General features: G+C 43.3%; 2 protein-coding genes across 4 annotated transcripts; one reads left to right on the top strand and one right to left on the bottom strand.

Moving 5' to 3' along the window:
* Position 1: 1 nt before the first annotated feature.
* Positions 2-2,456, bottom strand: mrps18b (mitochondrial ribosomal protein S18B). Its single transcript, XM_023809803.2, has 8 exons — positions 2,438-2,456; positions 2,190-2,289; positions 1,645-1,819; positions 1,306-1,403; positions 890-958; positions 561-627; positions 398-457; positions 2-318 (listed from the first exon to the last, which is right to left on the bottom strand). The coding sequence occupies exons 2-8, from the start codon at positions 2,271-2,273 to the stop codon at positions 125-127; spliced, it is 747 nt and encodes a 248-aa protein (XP_023665571.2). The 5' UTR covers positions 2,274-2,289; positions 2,438-2,456; the 3' UTR covers positions 2-124.
* A 381-nt stretch (positions 2,457-2,837) lies between these two features.
* ppp1r10 (protein phosphatase 1, regulatory subunit 10) lies at positions 2,838-14,586 on the top strand. 3 transcript variants are annotated; one of them, XM_023809776.2, is made up of 18 exons: positions 2,838-3,118; positions 7,640-7,748; positions 7,908-7,994; positions 8,087-8,222; positions 8,313-8,364; positions 8,468-8,560; positions 8,752-8,892; positions 9,039-9,144; positions 9,265-9,368; positions 9,478-9,578; positions 9,692-9,848; positions 10,089-10,235; positions 10,343-10,589; positions 10,713-10,788; positions 10,867-11,085; positions 11,201-11,327; positions 11,482-11,895; positions 11,989-14,586. In XM_023809776.2, the coding sequence occupies exons 2-18, from the start codon at positions 7,642-7,644 to the stop codon at positions 12,096-12,098; spliced, it is 2,424 nt and encodes an 807-aa protein (XP_023665544.1). In that variant the 5' UTR covers positions 2,838-3,118; positions 7,640-7,641; the 3' UTR covers positions 12,099-14,586. The 3 variants fall into 3 exon arrangements, with proteins under 3 accessions (XP_023665544.1, XP_023665543.1, XP_023665542.1); XM_023809775.2 differs by having other exon boundaries at positions 2,838-3,171; XM_023809774.2 differs by having other exon boundaries at positions 2,838-3,341.
* Positions 14,587-15,002: the final 416 nt, after the last annotated feature.

Below are 15,002 nucleotides of genomic sequence, written 5' to 3'. Positions count from 1 at the left end.
CTTGTTTTTTTGTAATTTATTTAGTAACATTCACTAACGGTCACAGTATCTTAACACACGCTAACAAATGGAAGGTTGTAGCCCTCAACAGGCGACGTTTTTAAAGGAACTGAATCCAGTATCACTATTTCAGGTAAGCTTTGTAAATCTTCTTCACTTTGGCAACCTCACTCTCGTCTGCTTGTGCCAGATACCATGGGTACCAAGGCTCGTCAGCAGTCACGGATGGGCGTGATGGGGTACAACCCACTGCATCATGGGAGTTGGAATAGTCCTCCCCTGAGTGGTCGACAAAGGGCACTTGGAAGGGTAGCAGTCCTGTGAGAAAGAGATTGACAATCATTGTTTTTTCCTCATTGTCTTGGTTTACTTTTTTCTACTCCCATTGATCTCTTACCATGGTCTCTGGCTGAGTCAATCGCTTTCTTTAGTAGTTTCTGCTGTTTCATGCACACACCTAACACAGGGACCAAAAACCACATTGTCAACTTGTGTCACATCCTGCACATAAGTCACTGCATTCCAATGACACCAACGACCCTGCTGAGGGATTGGTCTACCTGTGCGGGTGTGTTCGTACACTTCCCCAGAGTGAGGATGAACAAACTGCTGCAGTAACTTCACGTTCTATCAAGGGACAATGAGGCAACCAGAGTTCAACAGACATTCACGGGTACATGCAACACATGTACTATGACATACTACATGGAGGTAACTATTACATAGAGTCTGTATTATGTTTATACATAGGAACTGAGCAAGGGGACTGTAAAAAGCATTCTTTATATTTCAAAATGCAATCTGTGTCTTTAAATTCTAGAGCATGCTTCAGCTATCATTATTTTATTATTATTATGCTATAAGAACAGCACCTGTAAAGGTAACCAACCTGATAGTGGATGATGACATTGGGATCCCTGCAAATTGGACATGGATTTCCACAGATCTTATCTCCCCTCTGGAATAAGTATTACCATTACTAATGCAATAATTCACATGTACAATGCAACAAAAAAAAACAACATTTTATGTACAGAAAATGGGAATAACAGGGACAGCATCTGTAATTCACAAAAAGGCATAAAGGTGTCATTTGAGGCCTGGCTGTATTTTCAAGCTCTTCAATGTAGCGATGGAGAAAATAATTAAGCTGTACTTTGTGTCATAAACATTAAGTCTTGCCTTTTGGATGAACAATCATGGTGGACGAGCATTAAGATAAAGTCAAGCTTGCATCCCAGGGCTGCCCATTGTTCCCCTAGATGCATCCTTACACATCTGTCTCTCTGCAAACAGCAGACTCACAATGCAAGTCTTGCGCGTCTGCTGAGGTGGTATGCCGCCTTTGTGGTTCCTCCTGTAGTTGAACCATACTGGTTTGGATCCATAACGGTCTGCATATTCTGTGGAATAAATGAAAAGAGTTGTAGCCTCCTGTTGGACATTCGGATCAAAAACGATGGTGTGTTTAACATAGTGAAACTTATCTTGCATAAAAGCCATGCAACCCCATTTACAGCTCCCAGGACTGTTTATCATACTTAAGGGTGTCAGTCATAAAAGCAATCTAGACAAGAATAAAGTATTCATTGTGGCCACTTTTAATCGTTGGGTACTAACTAAATGATACCACCAACACAATACCTTCACTTTCGAGATAATCCCACGGTCTGTCCTTGTAGCGGGATGATATCTCTTCGGTGTCGACATCAGCACTCTTTTCGTATTTTGATACCGTAGTAAACAATAAGCGATTTGAATGGATGTACACACATGCTGGCTGGAACCAGGTGGAGACAAGGGTTCGCTGTGTAGCAAGCTACCAGTAAAGAATATATATATATTAAAAAAAGAAAAAAAGATTAATGCAGAGGTGCTTCAAAGTCACTCTAAAACGGTTGGTTAATACTGACTCTAAAATGACCGTAACTTAGTCAACAGCTTCATACACCCCAACAGAAGATGCAGTTTACGAGCAATTAATAAGTATATGCACAGTCGGTAATGAACACAAATTATTTTTTCATAATCCAACTGCGATTTAAGTCCATTTGTTATACATTTAATTATACAATACTACATAACACTGGAATATAAAAACAATACATAAAAAGAAGGCTGTTAGCTACGATTTTCATCCAACGGTGAACAATATTAACATATACTATATTAGCTTTCAGCCACGATACCTCAGTCTGGCGAATGCACTGCAAAAGAACAGGAGAAATTCGACTGAAAGCCCTGCTTAACATGCTTAGTGAGGGCGCCGCCATTTTGTCTTCCACTCAGCTGAAAGGTTAAAGTTGAAGGGAAAGTAAAGGTTAAAGTTAAAGTGAACTGGCTAATGTATAGTTTATGAATAGTCTCCATTATTCGAAATCATACTGGAATTAGTAATGGATTTTTCTATTCTTTTAAATTATCCGTAATTAATTACTTTTAAATTTCAGTATTAGTCAGCATATAAGTTACAAAGCACGTGATCACTGCGTCAGTTGCGGGGGGATGACAAATAGCAACACGAAACGGAACTACAGTGTGTAATATAAGAGTACTTTAGTTTAGCCATTAAACAAGATTCCTCTTTTTTTACAGGACAGGGAGAGGACTTTTCCATGTTTCCTATATAATATGCATATGCTTATACATACATGCATTTGCATGGACTAACATTACATCAGCAACTTATAATGGCGCTGCGTTCCCCTGCGCCCTTGACAGGACAGTACAAGGTCATGCATGCGCACGCGCACGCGCTTTCCAAGGCGAGCCCGTGACGTCATTTGTATAAAAGACGGAGTCCACGCCGTTGCGGCCATTCCTGGATTTTTTCTGAGGTAAGTGAATATGGAGCTTTGCTTGTAGGCTAGCAATTTTTTAGGGAAATGATTGCGCAGTTAAAATTTCCCTGTCGATAATTTAAGGCCTTCCCTTTTAAACAGTTATGAGTAGGTTTTGCGAGTATATTTGAAGTCAATAACCAAGGTGTTTGGCCACTAATGTCCTTTTTCCCGTATTTTTATTACAGGTCGTACTTTGTGAAGATTGGGCGTCGAGGACTTTGAACTAAGTGTATGAAGACAAATATCAAAAACATCAAATATTTTTTTCTGCTCAAGTAATGGACATTTGATTACTATTTTTGCCTATTTTTGAGAAGATAAAATTAGTGTAGGTCTCACAAAACCCGCCCAATATAAGCTAAAGCAAAATTTTTCAAACATCAAATTTGCTTTGCTGTATGAAGTCATGATAGCTTATTCTCCTAAACTGTTGTAACAGATCGTTGCTGTAAAGCACAATTAATTATTCCAGAGACGCTGAGAGGAGAGGTATTTATAGTAAGTGTCGATTTTCAAGCGAATTCGAAAGTGAATTTGAATATCTGCCAATATTTTTTTAAAATTTACTAGCTTAGCTAGATACATAACATACATCTCTTTATTACAGTGTTTTATAGTTGTGTTTGGGGAAATAGGGAGTAGTGCTGATTAGCAGGCTAGTTAACTTAATAATGAGCTCACACATGGAAGTACGGAGCCACGCAGCTCTTCCTTTGTGTGTGAGACGGGGCTGACAGTTAAAGTCTTATTTACCGCAGAGATGTCCGTTCAATAAGCAATCTGTACATAAAGATTGCCGCAAGCGTAATTTGATGTAGAAGTTGGAATTGTTTTTTTGATTTACTTGGACTTCTTTTTTTCCAAAGGGAGAGCTCATTGGAACAAACCAGCACTGCAATCTGTGTATAAAGATTGTATGCAGGATTTCGTGGACCTTAAGAGTGAACGGGAGAAAATAGCAGTACTTAAACGCTTTATAGGACACGACGGGTTGGATACATCTAGGCAAAATTACCTTCGTTTAAGCCACCGATTGGCTTTTTGGGTGGGGGAATAAAAGTTGTCGAAGTACGATGAAAATTAAGCAGCAATCTGGTGATAAAGATTGCAAAGATGTGTGTGATTCGGAACAAAAGCTATTAACGTTTTGCTTTTTTGGTGGAGTTGCTACAAAATGGCGGACGGGTTGTTGTTTTGCCATCAGGGTAGGCTGTGGGCGAAATGGAGGACTGACGCTTTAATTTGATATATTTTCCCTAACACTTGTCGTTTTATACCAGGTGAAATATTTTTCTTTCGTGAATTCGGTGATTTAGCCGCACGTTTTGCCGTATCGTGTTTTACCCATTTCAGGGATAGTACGTTTCTTTTGAAGCGTTCAATGTTTTTACTTCAAAATGGCCGATGCACTTCTGCCTTTCCGTCCATTGTGCATGGCTCTCCACCAAAGGGTTAACAAAGAGGGCCGGGCTTGAAGCTGTTCGGCTTCTTTCTCGTCAGTTCCGTCTATGTCTACGGGAAACCGAAAGAAGACCAAGCCATTTATAACATGCGAAAGCGAGAAATCAGACTTGATAATCTAGTCCTGGGCAGCACTGGCAAGTTTACGAGAGACAGGAAGCGGTTAATATTTAGGATGCGTGGTGCGATATTCATCTTATAACAATTACGGAAAGCATTAAGATAAAGTGATAGACTTTGGAAAATAATTTAGAATAATTTGATATTTTATATTGGCTAGGTTTTATGACATACATCGTGGCTTGTTTTGGACTTAAGCCACATAATTGATTCAGACAATTCCCGAGTCGGCATGTGTATGATACATTATGTATCCAGGAAAAGAATATTGTGTCTGCCCCCCACATAGTCCATCATGTATGTCAACCTAGCTGCTGCACTTAAGATTCCCAACCTCGTCTTATTTGCTCATGTTTTATAATGTGTTCTTGCAAAAAAAAAAGCCAATCTAAAGAAGACGGTGTATGTTAAATCAACCTTGTAGTCTTCCTTATTGTATGAAATTCAGTTGTTGACCTTTCTGTGTTCATTTTGTTTAAGCGTGCATAACATTTGTAACGTTTTCAGGAGTTTGTTCCATGTTACATAGTTGGGGTGTGGAGGTCGGTTCTGAGACTTTAAAAAGTTCGACAACCACTTATTCACCGGTAAGACCAAACTGATTTCTCACATCGTGACATTTGTCAGCTTTCATAAACTGTAATTTTATTCTATAATGCGTTTTATACACACCACTAGCACAAAAAGCAGCAGCGCACTCTGACTTAACCGAAAGATAGAGGATTATGCGTGTGAAGTTTATATATTTAGGTAATGCCAGGAATCGCCTTCGAATTGTGACACGTTTATATAAACGAAATTCTATAAATTTACCATTTGTCGTGATAGGTTTGACATGTCAGCGTAGTATTGACATGTCACATTGAACTCAACCGGTAGATGGCGCCAAAGGACATCTAGAACATTCAGTGAGGATCATTACCTTCTAATGTCAGCACAATACCGTTTATGACTAATTACATTTTGTGAACAGTTATAACAGACAACAGTAGTCATATTTTTTTTATCCTGCCTGCTGCTTATTACCTCTATTTTAGTTGACAATAAAGAATAAGCTGTCAAGCATTGTAAAAATGGAAGTTTTTTTGTAATATTGGCAAACCTGTATAATTTAAGATGTACTTATTAAATCCTGTAGTCTAAAGTAATCAGGGTTGTGAACAAAGCGAACACAATGAAACCCCAGTTTTTCAATGAATTGCGTAAAATGCTTTACAGAACTTTAACATAGTAGAATTATGAATGTAGCCTGCACCTATGGTCCAAGGGTTTCTCTCTGCTCGTTGATCAGAAGAAATCTGCTGCCCCCACGGGTTTCTTGTGAATTTATCTGAAACTGCGGGCCTGCCAGTGCGTTACCATCCAATATTCATCTTTCATAGGTGTTTTCCTATGTCTCATGCATTTCTTATTTACACACTCAGTATGTGACTTACTGTCTCTTGCATTCATTGTGAGCATGTAAGGATACTCCCTCATGATGCAATGACATTTTCAGTCTAGTTAGTTGCAATTAGTTGCATTTACATTGAATTTCTTTAAAAATAAACAACTATATTTTAGTAATTGGAAATCATATTTTTCTCAAATTTTTAGTGTCCATTTAAAAACTACTTTTTACTTTGGATTATGAGACTCAAAACTTCAGCAGTTTTGGGAATTTTTAAACCAATCAGACCTATAATTTGCCATTAACTTCTGATTTCTTAACACAGTCATGGCAAAGGAAATTCGACTCATACATTCAATAGCCTCTCTAAACCTCAGGGGACACTTTAAGAATGCTTAAATCCAGGGGATATCAGAACGTGTGTTTTATCTTAGTATTTGTGACTACCATCAAGTCCAAAGGAATTTTATTTTTGTATGTTATAAAGCTCTTCAGCCGTCTTGTTGTTTTGGGGTTTCTGGTATTGTGGTGCTTCATGAACTTGAAGCACGAAAGGATTCAGCTCGACATTGGGAACCAATGGTATTGCATCGTTAAGCAAGCCAATTGAATGCTGTCCCTCTGCAGTTTACATGATGTACAGCCCTTAAAGCAGTATTGAGGCATTTTGTAATTTCCAATGAGCAGGTGGGTATAGTTTTTATGCCATTAAGGCCAAATTAATAATGACAATGAAGCAGGACTCTTAATTCGCCCTGCTAGGTATGTGTTCTTATATAGTCAAGTAATTGGTTAGGTGGACCCTTTTGTAGGTCACTTACAATCTCAGCATACATTTTGTCGTTTGAGGCTTCTGTAAATTGGAACACTTCATTAGTGCAGTGCTGGATTTCTTAGTGAAGAAGTAAACCCAGTAGAGCCATTTTCTTGAAATGGGACTTTGTTTTTTTTCCTTTTTTGAGAAAATGAGGGAAAGGGCCCATTCTGCTCAATCTCTCTTGCCTATCAGCTTCTTAAAATCAAATTTTTTGAAGAACATAAGCAGTTTTTTTTGTTTGTTATCCAAGCCCACCCACTGTGGTTGTTGTAGGTCATATACGCTTTATGAAGGAATTTATAGTTGAGACCCATGTCTATTCAGCCATTGCCCCTGTAAACACAGTGAATAAAAACATTTTATTGCAAAGATTAGCAATATCTGTTTACATTTTTCAGACAAACACTATCTATGTATATATATAGATGTGCCATATTCATTAATGCTGATGAAATGTTTAGTGGACATTAATACATGGAGCCACTTTGGATTTAAGGAGTGATGTGGCTCTCACCAGCAAATGACCAGAAACAAAAATGATCAGCCATTTTTTTGTTTAATCCCAATAATCTGCTTCCCTTCCTTTCATTCATGAATTATGACTTGATATTGTGAATTGCTACTGCTAATGCACAAAACATAATTTTGCTCCTTAGTAAATTCATTAGAGGCCAGCAGTGTTACAAAGGGAAAGTAAGACTCGTTACTGGTCATTCATTTGAGGTATCAAACCCCTACCAAGCTGGTTCTATACAGAACATTTTACTCAACGTAAAGCCTGTTGATTTCTTGTTCTGGTGTTGAGAGGTGTTTGTTCCAATGGCTCTCCCACAAGAAATAATGCTGTGCCATCGCTGCACCATACTTCAGACATCCTACTGTTACATAGTAATCCATTGCCCTTAATGTACTTGCTTTCCAGTAAATGATGCCCCACACAGATGGTCCTGTGGTGACGTGTGATTTTCACTAGGTGTGTCATAGTGACGTGTCATGTCTTCCTTCCAGAAATGGCCATAGAAGGTGTGGATCCTAGGGAGGTGCTGAAGGGTGTGGAGGCTATGCTTGGTAAGGAGGGCGAACTTCGCAGTCTTGAAGGAGTCGCCACAATTGTCAGGTGAGATCCAACAGGTCTGTCTAGAATCATAGTTTGGTGAGCATTGCTATTGGATCAGTTTTATTAGAGACATTTTATTTTTATTGGGTGAAACATGGTGAATACATATGTATTATAAACTTATTCTACATGTACTGACTTTTTTCCTCTCATCTTCAGCCTAATGAAAGCTTCCCATAAGATGGTTAGCAGATGCATGTACCTAAACATTTTGCTTCAGACCAAATCCCACGACATACTCAACAGGTCAGTCAACCGGCTTATGTTTGAGTCCCATGCCAACAAGCCTGGCCTTTATGACAGCCGCCAATTATAATCGTGTTCTCTTCCACGTGCAGGTTTATCCGTGTTGGGGGATACAAGCTGCTTAATGGCTGGTTGACCTACGCCAAAACCACCAGTAACACGCCTCTACTGCAGCTCATCCTACTCACACTGCAGAAACTGCCCCTCACTGTCGACAACCTCAAGCAGGTACCACATTCAGCAGAGTGCTGTTCTGTACTGATGATGCTCCTCACAATTTGACAGCTTACATGATTCCATATTGTGTCTCCTCACCAGAACAACACGGCTAAGCTGGTCAAGCAGTTGAGTAAGAGTGGAGAGACTGAAGGTAAGCTTGCCTGGCAGGTTAAACTTGTTGGCAGTTTCTTGGGATGTGATACTAGTTGTGGAGTTTGGCGCAGAGTCACAGTGTCGCCGTTTCTCTGATTCAGAGCTCAGGAAGTTGGCGTCTGTGTTGGTGGATGGCTGGATGGCCATCATTCGCTCTCAGACTGTCGCTGCTTCCGGTGGCTCAGGTTCAGCAGGTATGTGCCGTGACTTTTACCCCGTCCATCTACTCCGTTTCTCCTTTATTTGGAATATCAATTGTGACTATTTTCTATGTCACTATTTCCTTTCTGCCTTCTCAGTAAAGTGTCAGTTGTTGTTATTAGTGGGTAAGAGCAGAACAGACGGTTTTGCACATTGCTGATGATGGCACCTCTCTTCACCGCAGACAAAAAGAAAAAGAAAGATGAGAGCAAAGTGCGTAGTCCTGAGGCGAAGGTGGTAGATGGAGGCAAGGCCCCTGAGGAGGAGAAGAAGCGGGAGAAGCCCAAAGCCCACGCCCCCAGCCATGCGAAGATTCGATCTACTGGTCAGTTTGCCGAGTGTCCCAGACGCATGTTCACTGGGCCAAGGAACCATCCCAGTATTTGCAGCTAGTCCTTCTTGCGGACATTGAAGCAGAAAACGCTGGGGCTCTTGTGTGTTCCCTGTTCAAACTCTGCACGTTCTCTGCAGGCTTAGAGGTGGAAACTCCCACTCCAGTCCTGATCAAGAAGGCCCCTGCCATGCCTCTGCTGGGAGACAAGTACAACATCAAGCCAGCTGTTCTCAAGAGGCCCAGGTAACTAGTCTCTTCGTTTATAACCATATTGAGATCTCTGGAAGCCCCCCCCCCCCATCTAGGCCTGCTTTTAGATGTTGTCTGTCAGTATGTTTCCTGAGCTCTGCCGTCTCCTCCTAGTGCTATGCCATGTGACAACCCTCCAGTGGAGAAGAAGTACAAGCCTCTCAACATGACACCCAATTCCACCAAAGAAATCAAAGTCAAGATCATTCCTGCGCAGCGTAAGTACTATGACTTCATGGTTACGTGTTACTTTCCCTGATGAGGTCGTGTCAGGCGATATACGCTCTAGGTTTGATTTCCCTTAACCGTGTGGGGCTTCTCTTTTAGCGATGGAGTGTACAGGCTTCCTGGATGCTCTGAATTCAGCTCCGGTGCCTGGAATCAAAATCAAAAAGAAGAAGAAGGCTGCATCTCCGACATCAAACAAGGTACTGCTCTAGTTGTCCGTTATCTATATCTCTGGCTTTTTCGTGCAGGGTTAATGTGCTGTTAGACATCATTGGTCCTGTTCACTACTCATGTCCTGTTCTTCCTCCCCTAGTCTTGTCCTTTCGACAGCAAACCCGGTGCTTATCCTTCCCAAGCAAAACCGTCGTCTCCTGACGCTCTAGCTTCCCACACTCCCCCCCACGAAACCGTGGACCTGGAGCAGCCTGGAACGCCGGTTCCCCACGAGGAGACGGAGGCCATGGATACGGGTGAGACTCTCATTATTCATGCTGGCCTTTGAAAGTTTGGTGGGCATGTTAGTGTCTTTCAGTAAGGTCTTCGGAATGTTGAATTCCTTAAGTGTTGCATTTTAGATCTGCTTATAATCAACAGACAGTTAAAAAGTATCACAGTTACCAAGTTGTGTGTGTGTGAGTTTCAGAGACGTTCTGATATCCTGTGCTTGGCAGATGCCGCTTTAGCCTCGTCTTTGTATGTGTGTGCTGTAGGGGATAAACACAATTCCCTGTCAGAGCCTCGCAGTGAGGAGGAAAGTCAGCTGACCAAGAAGGGGAAGAAGAAGAAAAGCGTACGCTGGGCTGAGGAAGACCAGCTGAAGGAATACTTCTTTTTTGACCTGGATGAGACAGAAAGAGGTCAGTAGCGGAGAGAGCGGTTCGTCCTTGCATCGACCCCTTCTTGTGTCTTTCATGTGTGGACTGTGCATGTACCCTGACCTGAGCACCTCTCTCCTGCCCCCTAGTCAACGTCAACAAGATCAAGGACTTTGGAGAAGCCGCACGGCGGGAGCTGATGATGGACAGGCAGACGTTTGAGAAGGCCCGGCGACTCTCCCATGACACCATGGAGGAGAGGGTACCTTGGGTTCCCCCTCACCCCCTGATGCCATCTGGCTGCTTGGTCACCCCAGGAGCCAATAGTACTGAGAAGCACACCCAGAAGGAGCGAGAGATGGGCATCCTGCAGGAGATCTTCCTGAGCAAAGAGAGGTACTTGCAGTGTTCATTTCATGGCAGGGGCTCGGGAGCGATTGTTAAATATGCAGCTGCCAGGCTTGTGTGGCTGTTTGTCTGTCTATCTGTCAATAATGGAGCTTCTTGTCTTCTTCATAGCGTCCCTGACAGCCCGCATGAGCCAGACCCCGAGCCCTATGAACCCACACCTCCCCGCCTCATACCTCTGGATGAGGTAAGTGCTTCATCGGTCTGCATGTAGAAGCCTTCCCTGCTGTCAGCAGACTGTTGACTCATACTTGCCTCTTGGCAGGACTCTTCCTCCGTGGATGATGGCTATATGGAGCCAATGGACACCTCTGCCCAGCCCAGTTCTGCTGCTGCGCCCACCGAGGGCTCCAAGCTTCCCCCTGTCCTGGCTAACCTGATGGGCAGCCTGGGCAATAGCGGGCGCAGCCCCCAAACTCAAGCCACTCCCAGCAACACCAGCGCCCCCACTGTCAATGTACAGGAATTGCTCACCTCTATCATGGTAAGTGGCTGGCGGACAGTATGCTGTCAGCACGGACTCTGTGGCAAGGTCATGCGGCGCGGTCTTTACAGAGTCACCTGTGCCCCTGGTCACCACTTCCTGTCTGATCATCCAGGGGGCGCAGAGCAGTCAGTCTCCGGAGGACCTGATCAAGCAGCCCGATTTCTCTGACAAGATCAAGCAGCTGCTCGGATCCCTGCAGCAGACCCAGAACCAGCCCCCTCCTGCCGGACCCCCCCCAGGTTGGCTTCCCTTAATGGACTCTCTCATTTCTGTTAGTTGGTTTGCGCTCCACCCTTGCATGACATTATCCGTGTCCCTGTTTTTGTCGGTGAGGCTCCGTAACAGCTGTATACATTGTATCTAACCTAAATCCTGCCTCCCCCCATTTCCCAGTGAGCACCGGCCTGCTCGGCCACAGCCCCAGCATGAACATGAACCACAACATGAATATGCAGATGCCTATGAATGGGGGCTACCCCCCCAACAAGCCACCCTCCGGGCCTCACTACAACCATCCCCCACCTCCCCATGGTCACGGCCCGCCCTTCGCCTCTGGCGGTGGTCCCAGGATGATGGGCCCACCCCCGCCTCCCCCCCGTGGTGGAGACGGAGGGTACTGGAACGAGGAACCTATGAGAGGCGGCCCCCATCGTGGTGGTGGCGGCCATTACCACCGCGGACGCGGCGGGCGAGGCGGCGACCAGGGTTACAGAGGTGGAGACCAGGGTTACAGAGGTCGTGGCGGACGGGGAGGTGGCGGACCCCCAAGAGGAGGTGGAGGGGGACACAACAACTCGCATATGGGAGGTAGGAAGTCTCTCTTAACAGTGGACCTGAAAGCCTCTCTTCCAGCCGTCGGCGAGCCTGCTGACGTGTTCTCCCTCTCTCTCCCTTCTGCAGACATGTCCAACCGGCCTGTTTGCAGGCATTTCATGATGAAGGGAAACTGCCGGTATGAGAACAACTGTGCCTTTTACCACCCCGGAGTGAACGGACCACCCCTACCCTGAGACCCCCCCCTTCCCCCCATCGCACTGAAAGACACTGAAAGACATTGAATCTACCACTAAGATGGATCTGCACGAAGATCGCAGCTGCTACCCAAGGAGACCCAACACTGCTGCTGCTGTTCGGTCTGTGTGCCTGACGGAACAGATTTAAGGAGACCTTAGTCACCTATTTAATAATGATTACTCTGGATGATGATAAAAAGATGAATGAAATAGGAGTCACGGAGGACTGGGTGAAGCGGTTCACTGAAATCCTCTTACATTTGGCTTAGCAATTATTTTTTTCACCTTGAACATTTAGCTGCAAAGTGCCGCTTTGGACTTGCTCATCCGGCCTCTTTCTGGTCACAGTGACTGCTCAGCCACTCCCCCTCTAGGGGCCTACTACTGGATTTCACCTACGTCTTTGAAGATGACGACGAAGCTGAACGTCCTTCATCCCCCCTCCCCATGATTCTTGGACATAGTGTTTTCTACCACGACCACTTGAAGAGTGTTATCGTTCTCACTCCTTTTGTCCTCTTGTCTGTGAGGCTTTTCTAATCATTGAACTTGGCTCTGGATTTCGGTGAATGGGGACATGCCTCAAAATCATGCCTAGCTTTGCTCTGCTGATTTTGGGAGTCACGCCGATGTGAAGGGGCCGCAGTGTCGCCCTGAGCCAGTCTGCCCATGTGGGACGGAGACATGTAGTTTCTCTTTACTGTTGTCTTCAAACCGACATAATTTTCAACCAACTGTGACAGACCGTAGACACACTGGATGTAGTATGCAGAAACCATGATGGCTCGATGTCTGTACCCCTATATGTCGTGCCCTGCACTTTGCACTGAGCTTTTGGCTCTCATTCCTGTTCTTTATCTTATCAAAAATTCAGGCTTGTCGGGGAGGTTAGTGCAATGAGATCCCAGCTATGTTCCTATTAGCAAACGGGCACATGTTTATATCCCTTCCTTCAGTCAAGTGTTTCACACACAGATGCGTGCTTTTGAGTTTCCTGAATTGTGTTGGACTGACCAGCCTTTCCTGCTGTAATTCCCTTAGTTTGAGCTTTAGTTCCCTAAAGGAAAAGGTATTTCCTGAATGTACCAGCGTCGGGCCCAGAGAGGAGCCCGGTGCCTCATATAAGACCAGAAATGTTGTGTAGACCCAATTATTTAAAATCAGATTTAACCACGGTCAGTGATGACCACCCAGTGATGACCACCCAGTATCCTAAACGGCCTCATTGTGTCTCAGGTTTTGTCACCATATTTGACCGCTTTTGATTTTAAGGTGTTGCCACCACTAGGGGAATCATTTACCGGATGTTTAAGGTCACTTGGATCTTTCCTGGAAGGTGACCAGTCGCTATGCCTTACTTGGGGTTGCTGGCAACCACATTTATCTTGCATTAGTTGCTGTGATGCAGAGACAATCGATTTTTCTGAAATCAGTGTCTGTTATACACAATATGTGATGGTGGCATCTCGCTTTGCTCAGTTCTCAGTTTTCATTGCAAAGCTGGTTAGATAAACAGCAACAGTACAGCTTTTTTCCCCTCATTCATCTTTCCTCATTTTGGCCAGCAAACTTGCATCCACAGTCTTGCCAGTTGGTGTAGACCAGACACGTTCTACATGGAGTATGCAGTAGATGATGCATTTTATTCTGAGACATTTGGATGGGAGACCTTAATCAATGCTGTGGAATAGAAGCTCCCCATTGTAGAAATGTGCTGATGTAGCTTGGCATGTTGATAGAAGTTGTGCAGTCAAAGCAAATGTACAGGTGGTATGGAGATTTCTGACTGAACTTCCCGGCCTTTGGTCACGTTTGTGAGAATATTTGAAGGTTCCCTTGAATGACTTAGGATGCCTCTAACTTCCTCCGCTTTGGTGTTTCTTGGTTCTATCATATAGCCAGACTGCAGTATTGAGGTAGAAGCTAAGCAGCTGGCCCTGTGTCCAAGTGGAATAGCTGAACGGTGGTGCATTTTTCCTGGGGCTGCTGTAATCGACTGTCGGATGCTGTAGTGTTTATAGTGTAAAGTGGATAGTGTTTAATAGCCCTCTAGTACATTTCTGCTCAAACCCACTCACTATGGCCAGGCTCAGAAGAATCCCTCTATCCTTAGTACATCATTGTATATATGCCATCTTTCACTCTTGTGTTTTTCATTTGAGTTTTTTCTTTATGTACTGTGACAGTGTTAAAGCGAGCCTAGGCGTCGATCAGGGGGAATGATACAAGTGTTTTCTGTGAAAACATTGGCCTTCCTGTCTCTTGTGGGACTATAATGTCATTTTGGGTTTGATTTTTATTTTTTATTTTGATAATGATGCTGACAGTGATACATTTTGATTTATTATCAGAAAATGCTCAGTTTGTATTGAAGAGATTGTGTGTTTGTATATATATATATAAAGGCTACACACATTCATATACATATCCATATTGTTGATATAAATATTTTGTACATGTATTAAATAAATGTGGCTCAACTGCTCATGTTGGAGATTGTTTTATAAAATTGCGCAAAAGACTGACTTACTTGTGCATTTTGCAAATAGCGCCCTCTGCTGCTTAAGTATGATTATACAGTAACATTCTTGTGATATTTTCTCCTTTAGAATTACTACTATGAGGTCTAATACTTAGTATTTGTGGCTTTCTTGGGCCTTTTGAATATTTATGGTAAAACCGCAGTGCATTAATTTTCCAAAAATATCCTAAGAATCCTAAGAAACATTCCAAAAGTTCTGACCCATATGCCTGTTGATTGTATAACAAGAATTATTGTGGAAATCTAAACAAGTGCATTTTCCAAAATATATGAATTTATCAAAATTCTAGCATGAAATTGTCTCCTTCCCAAAACTGGATTAATGTCCATCCATTCATCCAGCTTCCAACTACTTACCT

The sequence above is a fragment of the Paramormyrops kingsleyae genome, chromosome 23 (assembly GCF_048594095.1).
Source record: "Paramormyrops kingsleyae isolate MSU_618 chromosome 23, PKINGS_0.4, whole genome shotgun sequence".
Taxonomy (NCBI): domain Eukaryota; kingdom Metazoa; phylum Chordata; class Actinopteri; order Osteoglossiformes; family Mormyridae; genus Paramormyrops; species Paramormyrops kingsleyae.
The sequence above is the reverse complement of the archived record's forward strand: the minus strand, read 5'-3'. Positions and strand labels throughout refer to the sequence as shown.